The sequence below is a fragment of the Chrysemys picta genome, chromosome 16 (assembly GCF_011386835.1).
Source record: "Chrysemys picta bellii isolate R12L10 chromosome 16, ASM1138683v2, whole genome shotgun sequence".
Classification (NCBI taxonomy): domain Eukaryota; kingdom Metazoa; phylum Chordata; order Testudines; family Emydidae; genus Chrysemys; species Chrysemys picta.
In genome coordinates this window covers 12,896,020-12,914,079 of record NC_088806.1, presented here as the reverse complement: position 1 = coordinate 12,914,079, position 18,060 = coordinate 12,896,020, and the positions used below count along the sequence as shown (strand labels likewise).

Here is an 18,060-nt window from a genome sequence, read left to right as displayed (position 1 = left end):
GGTCACTGCAGCAGTTGGGGTGCTATACACAGGCTACTGCCCCATGTGGGTGCCGTAGATCATCCTCCCCCCACATACACAACCTCTGTGGGGCTGGGGGATACACACAGAGCACTGCCCCATGTGGCTACAGGGGGTGAGGGGCTTACAGGGCACTGCCCCATGTACCTACCAGCAGTGGCGTAGCCAGGTTCTAACAGCAGGGGGAGCGAACACATAAAAAAAGGTGCCACCCGACATATCAACTTACTAATCACATCCACTCCCTCCCACTTCCTGCCCCCTGACTGCTCCCCTCAGAACCCCCAACACCCCCCCACTCCTTGTCCCCTGACTGCCCCCTCCTGGGACCCCTGTCCCTAACTGTCCCCCAGCACCCCACCCCCTAGCTAAGCCTCCCTGCTCCTTGTCCTCTGACTGCCCCCTCCTGAGGACTCCCCAACTGCCCCCCTAGGATCCTACCTCCTACCTGTTCCCTGACTGCCCTGACCCTTAGCCACACCCCCGCCCCCAGACAGACCCCCAGGACTCCCATGCCTATCCAACCGCTCCCCACCCCCCGACAGGACCCACAATATACACCGAGACTCACCCCATAATGCAAAGTGGGGAGGGAGGGGACCACGCACAGCTCCTGCCATTGAGGGTACATGGGCAGCTGCTTCTGCCCTAGCACCCGGCTTTAGTGTTTAGCCAGAAGCCTTTGCGAGCACTCAGCCTTTTGTTCCAGCCTTGGCATACCAAGAAATAACAGCAGCAGCATGAAGGAAGAGGAGAGTGAAGGTCTCACCATCAGGGATGCAGGTGGCCACATGCCCTCTGTTTGACCACTGCCATTGCAGGAGAGAAGGTTTCAATGGAACTGAATACCCTGGCTCAGACAAAAGACACAGGAAGGTTTTGCTGTTCATAGATCGGTGGGAAATTGAGGTTGGGAAATGAAACACCCACGTGGTGGCGCAATGCCCTAAGGAATGAGAGTGAGAACTGAATTAATGCCACTCGTATGGCTTAGAAACATTTGTTTATTTTGAGTACATCATAGGAAATGTGACATTAATTCAGACCCTGGGGAGGGCAGGGCTGAGGCTTCTTTAGCTCTTTGTAAAAACATGACCTTGATTCCCAGAAAGGGAGAGAGGCAAAGCCCAGAGCTGCCTTTAGTCTCAGGCTGGGGTCTCCTGGGTGGTGGTCCCTTGTTCACGGCTGATCTCATGGGATCCTTTTGCTGCAAAGGTTCCAGAGTCCTGGGTGGAGGGAGGGGGTCACCGCACAACCTGCAATGCCGCGGGGGGGGGGGAGAGACCCTAGAAGGGACAGAAAATGGAGAGGAAAGAAACAGAGAGAAAACACCTCTTCTCTCTGCCCTCCCTCCCCCCCCAGCAAGAAATGTTATAAATGGGGCAACTCCCCACCGTGATCTGGTCTGGGATCTGTGGGGGATTTGCAGTAGAGGGAAGGTCCAGATTGGGGGCATTCTCCTGGGACTACTAGGGGCCAGCGGCCACGGGGGGGGGGCTGGGGGCACTGTGCAGGGGCCAGCCGTTACAGTGGGGGCTGGGTTCTGGTGGACGCAGAAGGGGCAGGGTTTAGGCAGAAGGGGTGGGGCGGGGGGTTAGCCTCCCCAAGCCAGGGGTTCACCCACCACCCATGCTTAAACTATCCTGCCTGGTAACAAGGCAGAGGCGGGAAGGTTTGAAGGAAAAGGGTGAGAAAGGGTCACATGACCACGAGGTACTCTATCTGGCAACAGGAGATGTGTACAAGGGACTTGCGTGGTATGCTGGCTGCTGTCCGCTGAGGAAGCGGCCTGTATTTGGTCACGTGATCATTGAGAGGAAAACATCAACCACTTACCTGTTCCATCCCACCAAGCGGTCCTAATCCCTGGTGACGTGGTCCTCGAGGTCCTGATCCTAATTCCCTTGAACGAGAGAGAGAGGAAACACGAGCTGACTCCATCCACTCTAGAGCCATTTACAGCAACAAACTGAGTAACGTTGAAACTTTATTTGTTTGAGTCCATTTTGGTCCTAGTTGGGTCTAGGCTTCAAGCCTGCTTGTACTCTGTAAACCACTGAGCTGTTTTGTTCTATTTTGCATTTACCACCCCCTCTATCCTTTATCCTGCCCAGTTAATAAATCCCTCTCAGTTCATCCCTTTAAGCATGTTTTAGTTTAATTTTCCCGCTGAGACCAATAGGTGCCCGTGGGGCACGGGTCACTTGCTGGAGGAGTCTCTGCACCTTGCGGTCTTTAAACCATGATTTGAGGACTTCCATAGCTCAGACATAGGTTAGGGGTTTGTCACAGGAGTGGGTGAGTGAGATTCTGTGGCCTGCATTGTGCAGGAGCTCAGACTAGACGATCATAACGGTCCTTTCTGACCTTAAAGTCTATGAAACTGTCTGGGATATATGGGGTGGGGGCTGCACTGTGACAGAGGAGTGTAGGGTTCCCAAGGTGTCCTGAGGGAATGTGGAATTCAGAATCCGGGGAGTAAGGGCAGGGTGGAGGGGGGTTGGATGTCCCCAGGATGGCGGTGAAGGGGAACCCGGCAGGTTCGAGGGGGAACAGGAATTGGAGAGGGAAACCTGGCAGGCTGTGGATGGCGTGAGGGCATGCAGTGCTGGGAAAGTTGGGCCCAGCAATGGAGAAATAGGTTGGAGCCAACTGGAGTTGGTGTGTAGGGATGGAGTGTCCTGGAGGATGTTGGGGTGCCCTGAGATGGGGAAGCAGATGGGGTGGATCAGGAGGGCCAAGGGAAAGTCCAGGTAAAGGGGGCAGGTTGAGGTGGGGTGAGCAGAGTGTTAGCAAGCCTGAGGATGCGGGAGCAGTTTGGAGGGTGTTGAATGGGTTCTGGTGGGGGGGCACTGAAGGAGAAGCTGTGTGCATTACCTCGAGTGGCCACCTGGGGTCACTAAGCATTTCCCACATGGAGCAAGAATGAAACCTGGTGGCCAATCCAGGTAATGCACCAACCATTTCCCTCATCAAGGGACAGGGACACTATGTGGCCATTTGCTGTAGTGCACAAAGCGGTTCCCTCATGGAGCAACAGTGACACTGGGAGAGGCAAGTGAGGGACTTGGCCAACACGCTACAGGAGAGAGAGAGAAAAGGAGGGAGGGAGAAAGAAAAACATTGGAGAAAGATAAGTCGTCCTACTAGATCCAACCTTCCGCTGCGGAGGACACACTGCTCCTGGCCAGAGAAATGAGCAGCCCCTGAAACCGGGAATGTTGTCTCCCTTGTAACCACAGCTCGTCAGGAACCTTTTCTTACAAACCCAGCCAACGGGGCGTCCCTACCTGGAGCCAGGTGAGCCGTGAGCAGAGCCCTCACCAAACCAGACACCTCTCTCACTGACAATAGCAGCTGCTCCGCTCCCAGATGGACGGCTTTTGCGTGGCCTCAACAATTCTCGTGGTCTCGTCGCTCTGGCTCCCTTCCCATCGCATGAGGGCAGTAGACTCTGACGCGTGACTTCTCTTCCCTAAGCCCAGCACAAGGGGGAAAACAACTAAGTTACCATTTTGGCAATTGGGGTTGGAGTGTAGGGATGGAGTGGAACCCCCAGCGGCCTCAGCCTGGCACATGGCAATGGGGGGGGGGGGGGGCGCTGTGGCTGGGCGCCCAAGGTAAGGGCTTGGGTGGGAAGGGGGCCGGAGGGACTGAGGCTGTGGGGCAATGTGGGGGTGAGCAGAGGGATTGGGACTCCCGGTGGTGCTGGGAGGGGGGGTTGGGGCGAGGGCTAGCTGGGGTGAAGTGGGGGCAAGTTGGTTTAGGGTCCACTCAGGGGCCTGTGCAGGGGCAGGAGGGATGCGGGGGGGAGGGGAGATGAGGGGATTTTGGATGAGGGGGCTCTGTGTGGGAGTGCAGATGTCCCAAGAGGAGGGAATGAGAGGGGTCAGGGGTCTTTATCTAGGTGAGTGGGGGAGGGTGAAAGTGCCTGGGGGGTAGGAGCAGGAGGTGAAGTGGTTTCAGAGGAGGAAACTGAGACACATAAGCCAAGGGGGGAATGGCTAAGGCTGCCCCCCTGTAACCTACTGTCCCCAGTCTTGGGAGGGGGGGTGTCACCCATCCCCCTCACTATGAGGTTGGCTGCTCCCTTGGGCAGCACAGCTCAGGCATGCTCTCACTGTTGCACATATAGAGGGCACTTCTCAGAGCAGCTTCTGCTTCCCCCCGACCCCCTGGCAGCTCGACATTTCTGGTTTCTCACTCCATGGTGGGAGACAGCACAAAACGCTCCATACCCCCTCCAAAGTCCAATCAGTGATGTAGGCAAAGACACCCTACATCTCTCACAGTGCACCCTTGTACCCTTTCCCCCTCGATCCAACTCCCTCCTTAGTGCCTTGCCCCTGCTGTGACATCGCAATACAGAGCTGGGGCAAAAGGGGACCTGCAGACATCCTGGGCTGTCTCCCCTCCAGCACGGTACAGGTGGTTCAGAGTGAAGGGAAAGGGGAGGAACCTGCCCCCTCTTCCCATATGTTTAGTAGTTTGTGATGTAAAAATCCTGCTGTGACAGTACACATGGAGAAACAGATCTTTCTAGATTACTGAGATTCAGTGCCCATGACCTGTCCATGACTTTTATTAAAGTAACTATGACCAAAATCTTAGCTTAACAATGATAGGTCAACTTGCTATTCTCTTCCCCAACACGGTAGTCCCCTGTAGTAAACATGACCCTACCCCCTCCCTAGCGTGCTACTGATACTAAAATGACCTAAAAAAAACCCTACTTATAAATCACTATTGGTTGGCACCCCATTGTCACCTGAACATCTATGCAGCTGCTGTCCATACCCTCCCCCCAAAATATAAACCCCAACCCCTACCTGGAACCCAACCTGAACCTTACCCTATAACTTGGTCCCCCCCAACCCTAAACCCTTTAACCAATCCTCACCCCCACCCTAAACTCTAACTCTGAACCCAGCCTCTCTAAGCCTGACACCGCTTTAAGCCAGAGCCATTTCCCTGCTCCCACCCTGTGCAACAACAGTGCAAACGCCCCAGGAATCCTGCTTCTTACCACCACTGGTTTTGAAATGAACCTTTTCTTCCTTTGCATTCCAAAAACCTTAATTGGCGTTGGATGGGTTATTTAGTGACAGGGGTTTACACAATGTAACAGAATACAGATAAGTGAAAACTGTGCAAACAACATTCCACTAGTTTTCAGGATGCTTAAACACCCAATACACTTCTACATTTAACAATCGCTTTGATCTATACTAATACACACATCAATTGGCCTGAATACACTCGGACGTAAGCTGCTCTGCCAGCGTCACGCCTTGTACAAACATTACTGCAATACCGTGTAGGACAGCGTGACCCCCGGGGGCCTGTGAGCTGGTTTCAGGTGGTCTGCAAGGCCCCGCAGTTGAAGCCCGAAGCCCCCATGTCTCCCACGGGACAGAAGCCTGAAGCCCCAATGCTCCCCACTCCACAAGGCAGAAGCCCTGAGCCTCCACGACCCAGCAGCTGTAGCCCAGAGCTGCCCCCCACCCAGCTGCTGTAGCCCAGAGACCCAAGCTGCCCCCCTACGCCTGCTGGGCCTTGGAGTTTTTATAGCGGGGGGGGGGGGGGGCTCAGAAAGAAAAGGGTTGAGACCCTGGTGTAGGGTGTGAACACGGGTGTTAGTCTGTCACAAGAGCCTCTTTCACAACTACCTTGGGAAACAAATACATGGACCTTTTGCCCATTTCTTTGTTAGTTACTGTGGAATTCTCTCCCCGGATCATCAGAGACAATATTGACCTAAAACAACTGAGCAGTAGTGTGATTGTGTGCAGTCACTTCAGTTAGTTGCACAATTTGGGGTGTGGTCTAGTTCACCATTTCAGACTGGAGATTTAAAAACAGTTGGTAGCATGTCCAATAGCTTGGAGTAGTCTCTCCTGTTGACCCAACTGCACTTGAAGTTTCTTCATGTCATCATGGAGGGAGCAGAGAAAAAGCAAAAATAAAATAAGAAATGACTAGTTCAGTAAATAGTCCTTTTCTCAAAGTCCCCAGTAAATCTGAGCTACTGTCTGGCAAATAAAATGAATATCTGATTATGTGACCAAATGTCGCTCAAGAGGAAAACCCACATCACACAAGATACATCCAGTTTCATAGAACTAGAAATTCCAGAGCGGGTTAAATATGATGACTGTAGCCTGATTTAGGGTGTGCTAATAACAATTAAAATATTAATAGTTTTGATTTTAGGTTTGCCAGTTTGTTTGATTAGAAGATAAAAGTTTTTGTTTCGAATCAGGCTTCCCCGAATTTACAAAGGACCAGGGGGGTATGACAGGAAGCTCACACTGAGACAGATATGGCCTTAAAGACTTTTTATAAAATTAATAATAGTAAGTAAATGGTGAAATACCCAGAGTTACAACTGCATTACTGCTATAAAGAGAGACATATGATAATGTAAAGTATCAGAGGGGTAGACGTGTTAGTCTGAATCTGTAAAAAGCAACAGAGGGTCCTGTGGCACCTTTGAGACTAACAGAAGTACTGGGAGCATAAGCTTTCGTGGGTAGGAACCTCACTTCTTCAGATGCAAGAAGTGAGGTTCTTACCCACGAAAGCTTATGCTCCCAGTACTTCTGTTAGTCTCAAAGATGCCACAGGACCCTCTGTTGCTTTTTATATGATAATGTAGTATTACATGCAACAAAGCTTTGGTTAATATACTTACACCCTCCCTCGATAACCTGGGGGGTAAGAGACACAGGACCAGCCTTGCAGTTCAGGTTTCTCAATTCTTGATGCAGAGCTTAGAAAAACTAATGCTAAGAGCTAACTTAGGGTTTACTTGACGAACTTAAACTTAAAACCTAATAAACAAAACTAAGAATAAAAGCTTAGGGAAATCAAGCTTAAACTTTAATTTTCAAGGGAACTAGGCTAAGAAGAACAAGTACAGCCTACTACTAGCAGTAGCCATCGTAGATAGACTAGAGTGAGTGTGAGGAAGATAGAGTAGTGAAAGTGATAGAGCGGAGTGGAGCGAAGTGAAGTCCTCTAGCGAGGTGGGTCACCTCTTTTATAGGGCAGGAGTGCCGGAAATCCTTCCTCCATTGCCCAAATTTTATTCCTCACCCACAAATCTTAGGGTACCTTTACCCCATAGGCTAGTAGCTTTGTGTGAATTGATGACACATATAAGTTTCCTTGTGGTGTACCTGTTAAGTCTGTGGGTACCACATTAAAAATCCCCCTAAGCCATTCTTCATTATCTATTGGTCTAGATAGAAGGTTATAGACACATGCGTGAATACTTATTTATTTAGGTAACAAGATATAGGTTAACTTTACTTTTCTGGGTAAATGGTCTTAATATAGATGTGTTAACTTTCCTTAGCTTAACATACAGGATATGGCCTGTAGGTCTCTTGCGTTACAGCCAAACTTACTTTAATATAAATCTATAAACCTATTACAATAAACCAAATACTTAAACTTATACGAAAAATATATCTATGCAAGCAAGCAGGTTAGTCCTATAGGCTACGCGACTCAGAATCAGGACAAGAGATTCTCCCAAACAGTGGGGGCGAAAGACCGCTCTGGCTTTAAGATTAAGCTTGATAAGTTTATGGAGGGGATGGTTTGATGGGATAATGTGATTTTAGTGAATAGGTCAATAACGTGCCATCGCTGGTAATTAGTAACAATGGTCAATGATGGGATGTTAAAAGTTACTACAGAGAACATTTTCCAGAGGGTCTGGCTGGAGAATCTTGCCCGCATGCTCGGGGTTCAGCTGATCGCCATATTTGGGGTCGGGAAGGAATTTTCCTCCAGGGTAGATTGGCAGAGGCCCTGGAGGTTTTTCGCTTTCCTCCGCAGCATGGGGCAGGGGTCACTGGCTGGAAGATTCTCTGCGACTTGAAGTCTTTAAATCATGATTTGGGGACTTCAACAGCTGAGTCAAGGGAGAGAATTATTCCAGGAGTGGGTGGGTCAGCTTTTGTGGCCTGAATCATGCAGGAGGTCAGACTAGATGATCATAATGGTCCCTTCTGACCTTAAAGTCTATGAGTCTATGAGTCATTGCATTCTCCTCTGAGCCATTAAAATCTCCTTCACTCATTAGTTTTGAGTCATATTATTTACAAAAGTTCTAGTATTGTTGTAATGAAAGAAAAAAAAAACAACAAACCAACCAGACAACCTCCCCATCTGCAAACAATCCCATCTCAGTAGGAAAAGTCCTGCAATAGGCTTTGCCAACAGTTGGAAACTGGGATTTAAACTCCAAATGATCTCACTGTATTTGACATCCATTCAAATTCCCCATCGAGGTCTGTGACACTTTCATCTCAGGCCCTAAATTACTGTTTTAAGAGCAAAGAAAAAAAAAAGTGTGATCCACAAACAGAGGGCTGAGAACCCTGAATCATAGGACACATTCAGTGGTGGAACTGTAGGAAGTGGAGCCAGTCTACATAGCTCAAAAAGAGGAAACACTGCAGGGGTAATTCAGAATGTGGGAATCCCTCCGACTCATCACTTCTTTAGATGTCACAGAGGTTTTTTCAACCACTTTTTTCCCCGTCACAGAGTCACCAGGCAGTGCTCTGGACCTAGTCCATATGAAGCCAGTCAGGACTCTGGGGGAGCATGTCTCCTCTCTCTGAGCACACTGTCACCAGGGCAAGAAGCTTACACATATGGTTACATTGAGGACATAGCTAATGTAACGCCAATATTTAAAAGGGCTCTAAAGGTGATCCCGGCAATTACAGACCGGTAAGTCTAATGTCAGTACCAGGCAAATTAATTGAAATACTAGTAAAGAATAAAATTGTCAGACACGTAGAAGGCCAGCAGCTCCCGCCTGCTCCCAGCGCCTCCTGCCCACTGGCTGCCCCGCCGGTCAGCGCCTCCAGCATCCCTCCTGATCAGCTGTTCTGTGGCATGCAGGAGGCTCGGATGGGGAGGAGCGAGGGCATAGCAGGCTCAAGAGAAGGAGTAGAGTGGGGGCAGTCAGAGGTTGATCAGTGAGCACCCGCCGGCACACTGGAAAGTTGGCGCCTGTAACTCCAGCCCTGGAGTCAGTGTCTATACAAGGAGCTGCATATTAACTTCTGAAGAGCCGCATGTGGCTCCGGAGCCACACGTCGGCCACCCCTGTACTAATCTATTAGTTCTTTGAAGGGGTCAACAAACATGTGGACTAGGGGGATCCAGTGGACATAGTGTACTTAGATTTCCAGAAAGCCTTTGACAAGGTCCCTCACCAAAGGCTCTTATGTAAATTAAGTTGTCATGGGATAAGAGGGAAGATCCTTTCATGGACTGAGAACTGCTTAAAAGCCAGGGAACAAAGGGTAGAATAAATGGTAAATTCTCAGAATGGAGAGGGGTAACTAGTGGTGTTCCCCAACGGTCAGTCCTAGGACCAATCCTATTCAACTTATTCATAAATGATCTGGAGAAGGGGGTAAACAGTGAGGTGGCAAAGTGTGCAGACGATACTAAATTGCTCAAAATAGTTAAGACCAAAGCAGACTGTGAAGAACTTCAAAAAGATCTCACAAAACTACGTGATTGGGCAACAAAATGGCAAATGAAATTTAATGTGGTTAAATGTAAAGTAATGCACATTGTAAAAAATAACCCCAACTATACATACAATATGATGGGGGCTAATTTAGCTACAACTAATCAGGAGAATTCTTGGAGTCATCGTGGATAGTTCTCTGAAGGTGTCCACGCAGTGTGCAGTGGCAGTCAAAAAAGCAAACAGGATGTTAGGAATCATTAAAAAAGGGATAGAGAATAAGACGGAGAGTATCTTATTGCCCTTATATACATCCATTTTACATTCACATCTTGAATATTGCGTACAGATGTGGTCTCCTCATCTCAAAAAAGATATACTGGCATTAGAAAAGGTTCAGAGAAGGGCAACTAAAATGATTAGGGGTTTGGAACGGGTCCCATATGAGGAGAGACTAAAGAGACTAGGACTTTTCAATTTGGAAAAGAGGAGACTAAGGGGGGATATGATAGAAGTATATTAAATCATTAGTGGTGTGGAGAAAACGAATAACGAAAAATTATTTTCTTGTTCCCATAATATAAGAACCAGGGGCCACCAAATGAAATTAATGGGCAGCAGATTTAAAACAGATAAAAGGAAGTTCTTCTTCACACAGCGCACAGTCAACCTGTGGAAATCCTTACCTGAGGAGCTTGTGAAGGCTAGGACTATAACAGGGTTTAAAAGAGAACTAGATAAATTCATGGAGGTTAAGTCCATTAATGGCTATTAGCCAGGATGGGTAAGGAATGGTGTCCCTAGCCTCTGTTTGGCAGAAGGAGGTGATGGATGGCAGGAGAGAGATCACTTGATCATTACCTGTTAGGTTCACTCCCTTTGGGGCACCAGGCATTGGCCACTGTCGACAGACAGGATACTGGGCTAGATGGACCTTTGGTCTGACCCAGTACGGCCATTCTTATGTTCTTATGAGAAAAATGGTACGAAACCCAACTGCTATTCAGCAGAACCTAGTGCAACGTGGGAACAACTGGGAATAAGCCAATCTGTCCCTAATGGGGGAACCTGATGACTAACAATCACTTTGCAGCGGGAGGAAAAGTATAAACATGATGCTCCAAATTTGGTTAGACGAGGAAAAGTGATGGAGGTTGTGTCCAGTGGTGAGGAGATTTGCTACGTTACCCTGGACGCTATATGGGCTATTTTCTTTCTTGAAAAAATAGTTGTGTTTTTATATCAGGATTGCTAACTCAATCTAGCTAACTCCATGGAAAACCCTAGTGGAGTCAAAGCCCAGGCAGATTTAACCTCCATGTACCTAGTCAAGGTCACTCCTGGTTCCCCCACCTGGGACTGAGGGACATTCCTGTTGGAGGGACGCACACTTCCATGACACAGGAGTTGATAAAAAACACCATGGGCTTCTCTGGTGATAAATAAGAGAAAGGCTGTGAAGGAAGAATTTCCCGCACTCACAGCATTCACAGGGTTTCTCTCCTGTGTGGCTTCTCTGATGTGTAATAAGATCTGAGGTCCGAGCAAAGGTTTCCCGCCCTCACAGCATTCATAGAGTTTCTCTCGTGTGTGGATTCTCAGATGGCGCATAAGGTGTCATCTCCCAGCAAAGGTTTTCCTGCACTCAGCATTCATAGGGGCGCTAGCCTTTGTGGATTCTCTGATGGCGAATAAGGTTTGAACGCTCAGTGAAGGTTTTCCCACACTCACAGCATTTATAGGGTTTCTCCCCTGTGTGGATCCTCTGATGTGCAATAAGATGGGAGTTCCGACTGAAGGTTTTCCCGCACTCACAGCATTCATAAGGTTTCTCTCCTGTGTGGATCCTCTGATGGCGAAAAATGCCTGATCTCTGAGTGAAGGTTTTCCCGCATTCACTGCATTCATAAGGTTTCTCTCCTGTGTGGATCCTCTGATGTGTATTAAGGCCTGATCTGCGAGTGAAGGTTTTCCCGCACTCACAGCATTCATAAGGTTTCTCTCCTGCGTGGATCCTCTGATGTGTAATAAACTGAGAGTTCCGAGCGAACGTTTTCCCGCACTCGCAGCACTTATAGGGTTTCTCTCCTGTGTGTATCTGTTGATGGTAAATAAGGGCTGAGCGCTCAGTGAAGGCTTTCCTGCACTCACAGCATTCATAGGGTTTCTCTCCTGTGTGACTCCTCTGATGGCCAATAAGGGTTGAGCGCTGAGTGAAGGTTTTCCCGCACTCACAGCATTCATAAGGTTTCTCCCCTGTGTGGATCCTCTGATGTGTATTAAGGCCTGATCTGCGAGTGAAGGTTTTCCCGCATTCACTGCATTCATAAGGTTTCTCTCCTGTGTGGATCCTCTGATGTGTATTAAGGCCTGATTTTCGAGCAAATGTTTTCCCGCACTCACGGCACTTATAGGGTTTCTCTCCTGTGTGTATCTGCTGATGGTGAATAAGGGTTGATCGCTCAGTGAAGGTTTTCCCGCACTCACTGCATTCATAGGGTTTCTCTCCTGTGTGGATTCTCTGATGGTGAATAAGGGTTGATCGCTCAGTGAAGGTTTTCCCGCACTCACTGCATTTATAGGGCTTCTCTCCTGTGTGACTCCTCTGATGTGTAATAAGCTGTGAGCTCTGAGTGAAGGTTTTCCCGCACTCACTGCATTCATAAGGTTTCTCCCCTGTGTGGATCCTCTGATGGCGAATAAGGTGTGAGCGCTCAGTGAAGGTTTTCCCACACTCACAGCATTCATAGGGTTTCTCTCCTGTGTGGATCCTCTGATGTGTAATAAGCTGTGAGCTCCAAGTGAAGGTTTTCTCGCACTCACAGCATTTATAGGGTTTCTCCCCTGTGTGGATTCTCTGATGAAGAATAAGGGTTGATCGCTCAGTGAAGGTTTTCCCGCACTCACAGCATTTATAGGGTTTCTCCCCTGTGTGACTCCTGTGATGGCGAGTAAGGTGTGAGCGCTCAGTGAAGGTTTTCCCACACTCACTGCATTCATAAGGTTTCTCTCCTGTGTGGATCCTCTGATGGCCAATAAGGTGTGAGCGCCGAGCGAAGGTTTTCCCGCACTCACAGCATTTATAGGATCTCTCTCCTGTGTGGATTCTATGGTGTAGAATAAGGCTTGAGCTCCGAGCAAAGGTTTTCCCGCAGTCACAGCATTCATAGGGTTTCTCTCCTGTGTGGATCCTCTGATGCATAATAAGCTCTGAGCTCCGACTGAATGTTTTCCCGCACTCACAGCATCCATAGGGTCTCACTCCAGTGTGGATTCTCTGATGGTGTGAGCGCCTCCTGAACTTTTTCCCGCACTCAAAGCCTGTGTTATTTCTCTCTCCCATCAGGATTCTCTGCTGGGCCGTGGTTTCCTTGAACCCTCTGTGAGTTTCCTGATAATTAACAGATATTCCAACTTTTTGCGCTGGTTGGTTTCTCTGCCGCATCTCTGTCCCGTGCAGCCCTTGAGAGCCTTTTCCCTGCTCACAACTCCTGGACACACTCCCTGTGCATCTTTGCAATAATGTCCCCTGTGGTTCCACTTCATCATCTTCCTGCTGAGGATTCTGCTCCATGATCTCTCTCACCATCCCCTCACCTGATGGGACAGAGAGAGAAAAACCTCAGAAAGCGGAAGGGAAAAGGGGGGAACAAACCAAGAGAATAGCTGGAGATGGAGAAAAAACAGGGACTGAATTTCCCCAAACTCTTCCCCAAAGGGGTGGGGGTGGGAGGGATCAATTCTGCATCCAGTTCCCATCCAAACACTCCCCAGGGAGACGGGAGTTTGGGGAAGGAACTACTGCCAGGAGTTAGGATGGGTAGGAAGCCATGAACAGTATCTGCCCTGAGGGACCATCCTGAACCCAGAGACCTCACAAGGTCTTTGTTGGGAATCCCAGCTGTTTCCTTCAAGCACTGAGTAGGTTTAATGATCCCTCACCCATGCCGCTGCCTCTCAGGATCTCTCTTTCCTCTGAGCCCTGGCGATCTGGGGCCCACGGCTCTTCCCCTCGTTCCAGCCGAGAGATGACCTCGGGTTTGGAAACTGGGAACCCTGCTCCGAGGAAAGAAGACCAGTGAGATCAGGTAACATGCAAAAGAGGAAGTTACTCAACTTGTGCATCAATCATGGTTCTTTGAGATTTCTCTCCCTATGGGTGCTCCACTGTAGGTGCTAGCACATTAAAAACAGCTGTGTAGACTGGTGGCTTTCCACACTATTGTGCTCCTTTCAGGAGTCTGATTTGTCTTGCGTACCTCCGAGTTACACCTCATTTAAAAACTACTTGCTTACAAAATCAGACATTAAAAATACAAAAGGGTCACCGCACACTGTGAATTGCTGACTTGCTCATTTTTACCATATAATTATAAAATACATAATTGGTATATAAAATTGTACTTACATTTCAGTGTATAGTATATAGATCAGCATAAGCAAGTCATTGTATGAAATTTTACTTTGTACTGAGTTGGCCAGTGATTGTTCCATAGCAACTCTTGAAGACCTCTGCGGAACCCAGGGGTACACATACCTCTGGTATAGACACTGCAGCTCAGGCTTAAGAGACTGAGCTCCAGACCAATCTGCAACCGTTTTCTCTGTTGCTTTGTCTTTTTGCCCTGGATAGTAGCAAACTTAAGCCCAGTCTGTTTGTACCCTAGTTCCTGTGTCCAAAAGTGCAAGGCAGTTGTATTCCCGTGTTCTGCTTCCCTCGAACCCAGTCATTACACATTAACCTCCAGTCTTTGAGACTTCCATTGTTTAGTGTGCTTCATACATATGTGGACAGTCCTTGATTGTGTTTCCATGTAAACGGAGGCAGGCCTATGTGACTTCAACAGGAATTACATCCCCATCCCAGAAGAGGAACTCACTCCTTCACGCCCAGTGACTAACAAAGCAAATTGAGAGGGAAGCTGACCCATGCATATTTTTCATTTAAAAAAACTAGTAAATAAAGCCCCCATTCTCCAGAGGGAGACAAGGTCAAAGTGAAGGGCTAGGATAAGGAATCATCAAATCACAGAAACACAGGTATAAAAGGACCTCAAGATGTCAGCTAGTCCATCCTCCAGTCCAGAGGCAGGACCAAGTATACACAGACCATCTGTCTAACCTCTTCTTAAAAACCTCCAGCGACCAGCATTCCACAACCTCTCTTGGTAACATATTCCTGTACTTATCTATACTCACAGCTGGAAAGTTTTTCCTAATATCCAACCTAAACATCCCATGATGCAGAACAAGCCAGTTACAACTTCTCCTACCTACTTCTCCCTACCCTAACCCTAAGCAGAGAGGATAAGGGAAGATCAGATTCCAAGACAACGACCCTGGTCAGTGGTGTCAGACAGCCGACATGCCGAGGAGGATGGAGTGCTGGTTCTGAGCTCTGCCTAGGGACGGGTCATTAGAGACTTCAGCAAAAGCAGCCTCAGTGAAGTGCTACAATCTCTGACTCCCTGAATCCTCACCTTCCTACCCTCCACCAAATCCTCCTGTGACGGGTTGGGTCACAGAGACGCCCTTGGGACTGTCACCTGAAGTGCTGGAACTACCTCTGAGCCCATAGCTCTGTCAGTTAGCGATGTGAAAAATCTCATCCCTACCTGACATAAATTGCAGCAAAAGCTGTAGTGTTGATGCAGTTACAGTGGCAAAAAAGTCCAATAAACAGAAAATCAAGGAAATTAAACGCTCATAAAGTACATGAAGCAGAGTGAAGGTTGCCTAGTGCTGCCTCGGGCCCTTCCAGCACGTGGATGGTGGTGAAAAATAAAACCTCTGAAAACCAGGAAATGAAGAATTAAACTACACACCACCCCTGCAATGCAACCTTAACTCTGCCCTTATCCCCCAGCCCTGGAGCTGGCAAATGTCACTGGGGGGGTGGTGCAAAGGTTAACAAACTATCCAAGGAAGGGGCAATTTTCCATCTCTTGAAGGCTTCAAATCAGGACAGGATTCCTTTCCGGAAGATGTTTTCATCAAACAAAGTATTCAGTGTACTACAATGGTAACTGGACGAAACTCCATGGCCTGTATTACACAGGAGGTCAGACTAGATGACCTAATTGTCTCCCCTGGCCTTAAAATGTATTGATCGCCAGAAGGAAGGACTAAGAACATGCCACTGTGTGTTTTATGTTCTTCAGATTTGAACAAGAGCATTTCTCCGCAGGCACTCCAGCAACGTGCCCTGGGCCAGCAGGGCAAAGCTGAGGGTGCACTGTGAACCTTAACTCTTTATTTCCCCTTTTAAGAACTGAGGGGACAGGAATCCTTACCCAGCGAGGTCACATTCTCATAGTTCTCCTGCATGACGTCTCCATAGAGGGCTCTCTGAGCGGGGTCCAGCAGAGCCCACTCTTCCTCGGTGAAATACACAGCCACCTCCTTGAAAGTCACCGGCCTCTGGAAGAGCAAGAGTCCAACACTCAGTACCTGCTGCCCAGTGACAACCCGACCATTCACAGGGGAGGAGGGCCAATCACATGGAAGCTCTGGGAGGCAGGCAGGATCCCACCCCCTCCCCATCAGAGCAGCCAGGAGGCATCAGGGTAAGGGGAGAAAGAGAGAGAGCCCCTCACCCCTTCTAGCAGACAGAGATGGCAAGAGTCTTCACATTCAATACTCACCTATCAGCCAGAAGCTGATACAGGTGATGGAGCCCGCAGCAGGCTCCAGGGACAGCCCCCTGGTAGGAATCCCAACACCCTCCCCAGTACCAGCGGTTGGATGGGAAGGGATGGGGTGTCTTCCCTGGGCCTCACTGGGGGCTGCCCTCTGGCTAGTAGGTTCAGACTCCAGTATTGGAGTCTGGTACGTTTCCCCAGCCCAGTCCGGGGGGGGGAGGGGGGGGGGAAGGGGGTGTTTCCGCTTGACCAATTAGGGAATTTCCATCCACAAATCCCATGGGAATGTTGCTAGAATCTAGGCCCCACTGTAAACTAATCCCAGCAGGTTTGTCACACCTTCTCCCTCTCCCTTTCTCCACCCTGTGTATTTCCTGCCCCCTCCCACCTCCTGACCATCCCCAGAAGCACCCACCTCCTATGTCTTTACTGCCCTTCTCCCACCAATAGGAGCCCACCAGCAACACCCCGATAATCCCTACCTGAGCTGGCTCCACGGCAGCCATTTCCCTTCCCTGGTCCCTGGAAGGATGGGATGTAACGCTGCAGTCTGTCAGGGCAAGAAGGGGACCAGACAGAACAGGACAGTAACGTCACATCTCAATTCCCCCCGGCTCTTTCCCCACAGACTGATGTTCTTGACTCTCTCATGCAAATAACAGAAATATTCAAAACACAATTAGTAAGAGGGGGGAGGACGGGGGACTTTAACTACCCAGACACCTGTTAGAAAAGGAATTAAACAAACACAAAGTGTCCAGTAAGTTCTTGGAATGTGTTGGGGACACCTCTTTGCTTCAGAAGATGGACGTAGTAACCAGGGGGATGGACATTTTAGGGTTGATTCTGACTAACAGGCAGGAGTTCGTTAGGAAACGGAAGGTGGAAAGTAGGGTTACCATATCTGAACTTTCAAAAAAGAGGACACTCCAGGGGGGGAGCCCCGCCCCCTATCCACTCTCTCCCCAACTGCCTCCCACAGAACCCCCAACCCATCCAACCTCCCTTGCTCCTTGTCCCCTGATCACTCCCTCCCGGGACTCCTGCCCCTAACCGTCCCCCGGGACTCCACCCCCTATCTAAGCCTCCCTTCTCCTTGTCCCCGACTGCCCCCTCCTGAGACCCCCCCCACCCTAACTGTTCCCCTAGGACTCCATCCCCTACCTGTCCCCTGACTGCCCTTCCCCGAACCTCCAGCCCATCTAACCCGCCCTGCTCCCTGCCCCCTGACTGCCCCAACCCCTCTCCACACCCCCGCCCCGAGAGGCCCCCCCAGAATCCCCGACCCATCCAACCCCCCTGCTCCCTCTACCCTGACTGCCCCTTCCAGAGACTCCCTGCCCCTTCTCCAATCCCCCGGCCCTCTTTCCGTGCCTCTCAGAACAGCGTGTCTGGCTCCACATGGAGCCAGACATGCTACCACAGACACGCTACCGCAGACACGCTGCTGCGCTCCCCCGCGGAGCGCACAGCCCAGCCCCCACCCCCCCAGAGCGCTGCCGGTGTGGCACGCTGGGCTGCAGGGGAGGGGGGAGCAGAGGAGGAGGAGCAGGAGGAGGGGAGGGGAGTAGCTCTAGAGCTGCCAGAGGCCCTGATGCGAGCGGCCGGGCCGGCGATCTGAGGCTGCAGGGGAGGGGGGGAGCCAGGGAGAAGGGAGGGGCTCTGGCTGCCGGAGGCCTCAATGCGAGAGGCTCAATCCGTCTCAGCCTCTCTGTCAGCTGCGCTACGCTCTGCAGGGGGAGGGAAATCCCGGACCTTTTGAGAGTTTTACAAATTCCCCCCGGACATTATTTATAACCCAAAAAGCCAGACATGTCCGACAGAATCCGGACGTATGGTAACCCTAGTGGAAAGCAATATGGGCAAAGTCGTTCACAAAATGATGATTTCGTG

At 49.7% G+C, this 18,060-nt stretch overlaps 2 protein-coding genes across 12 annotated transcripts in view; one reads left to right on the top strand and one right to left on the bottom strand.

Annotated features, from left to right (window-relative positions):
* LOC135976036 (nascent polypeptide-associated complex subunit alpha, muscle-specific form-like) overlaps positions 1 to 18,060 on the top strand; it is a 1,165,876-nt gene that overhangs the window by 903,781 nt on the left and 244,035 nt on the right. The window lies entirely within an intron of this gene.
* The window catches only part of LOC101945440 (zinc finger protein OZF-like), a 42,126-nt gene that overhangs the window by 13,264 nt on the left and 10,802 nt on the right, over positions 1 to 18,060 (bottom strand). For 3 of the 11 annotated variants that reach the window (XM_065569528.1, XM_065569526.1, XM_065569527.1), the window contains 4 exons: positions 16,650 to 16,717; positions 15,820 to 15,946; positions 13,469 to 13,582; positions 9,574 to 13,123 (listed from right to left, as the gene is read on the bottom strand). In XM_065569528.1, coding sequence (XP_065425600.1) covers positions 11,190 to 13,123; positions 13,469 to 13,582; positions 15,820 to 15,946; positions 16,650 to 16,673 — 2,199 coding nt within the window. In that variant the 5' untranslated portion in view covers positions 16,674 to 16,717 and the 3' untranslated portion in view covers positions 9,574 to 11,189. Of the gene's footprint in view, positions 1 to 9,573; positions 13,124 to 13,468; positions 13,583 to 15,819; positions 15,947 to 16,649; positions 16,814 to 18,060 lie in introns of those variants that run through there. The other 8 variants (XM_065569534.1, XM_065569535.1, XM_065569532.1 and 5 more) reach the window with 4 other exon arrangements.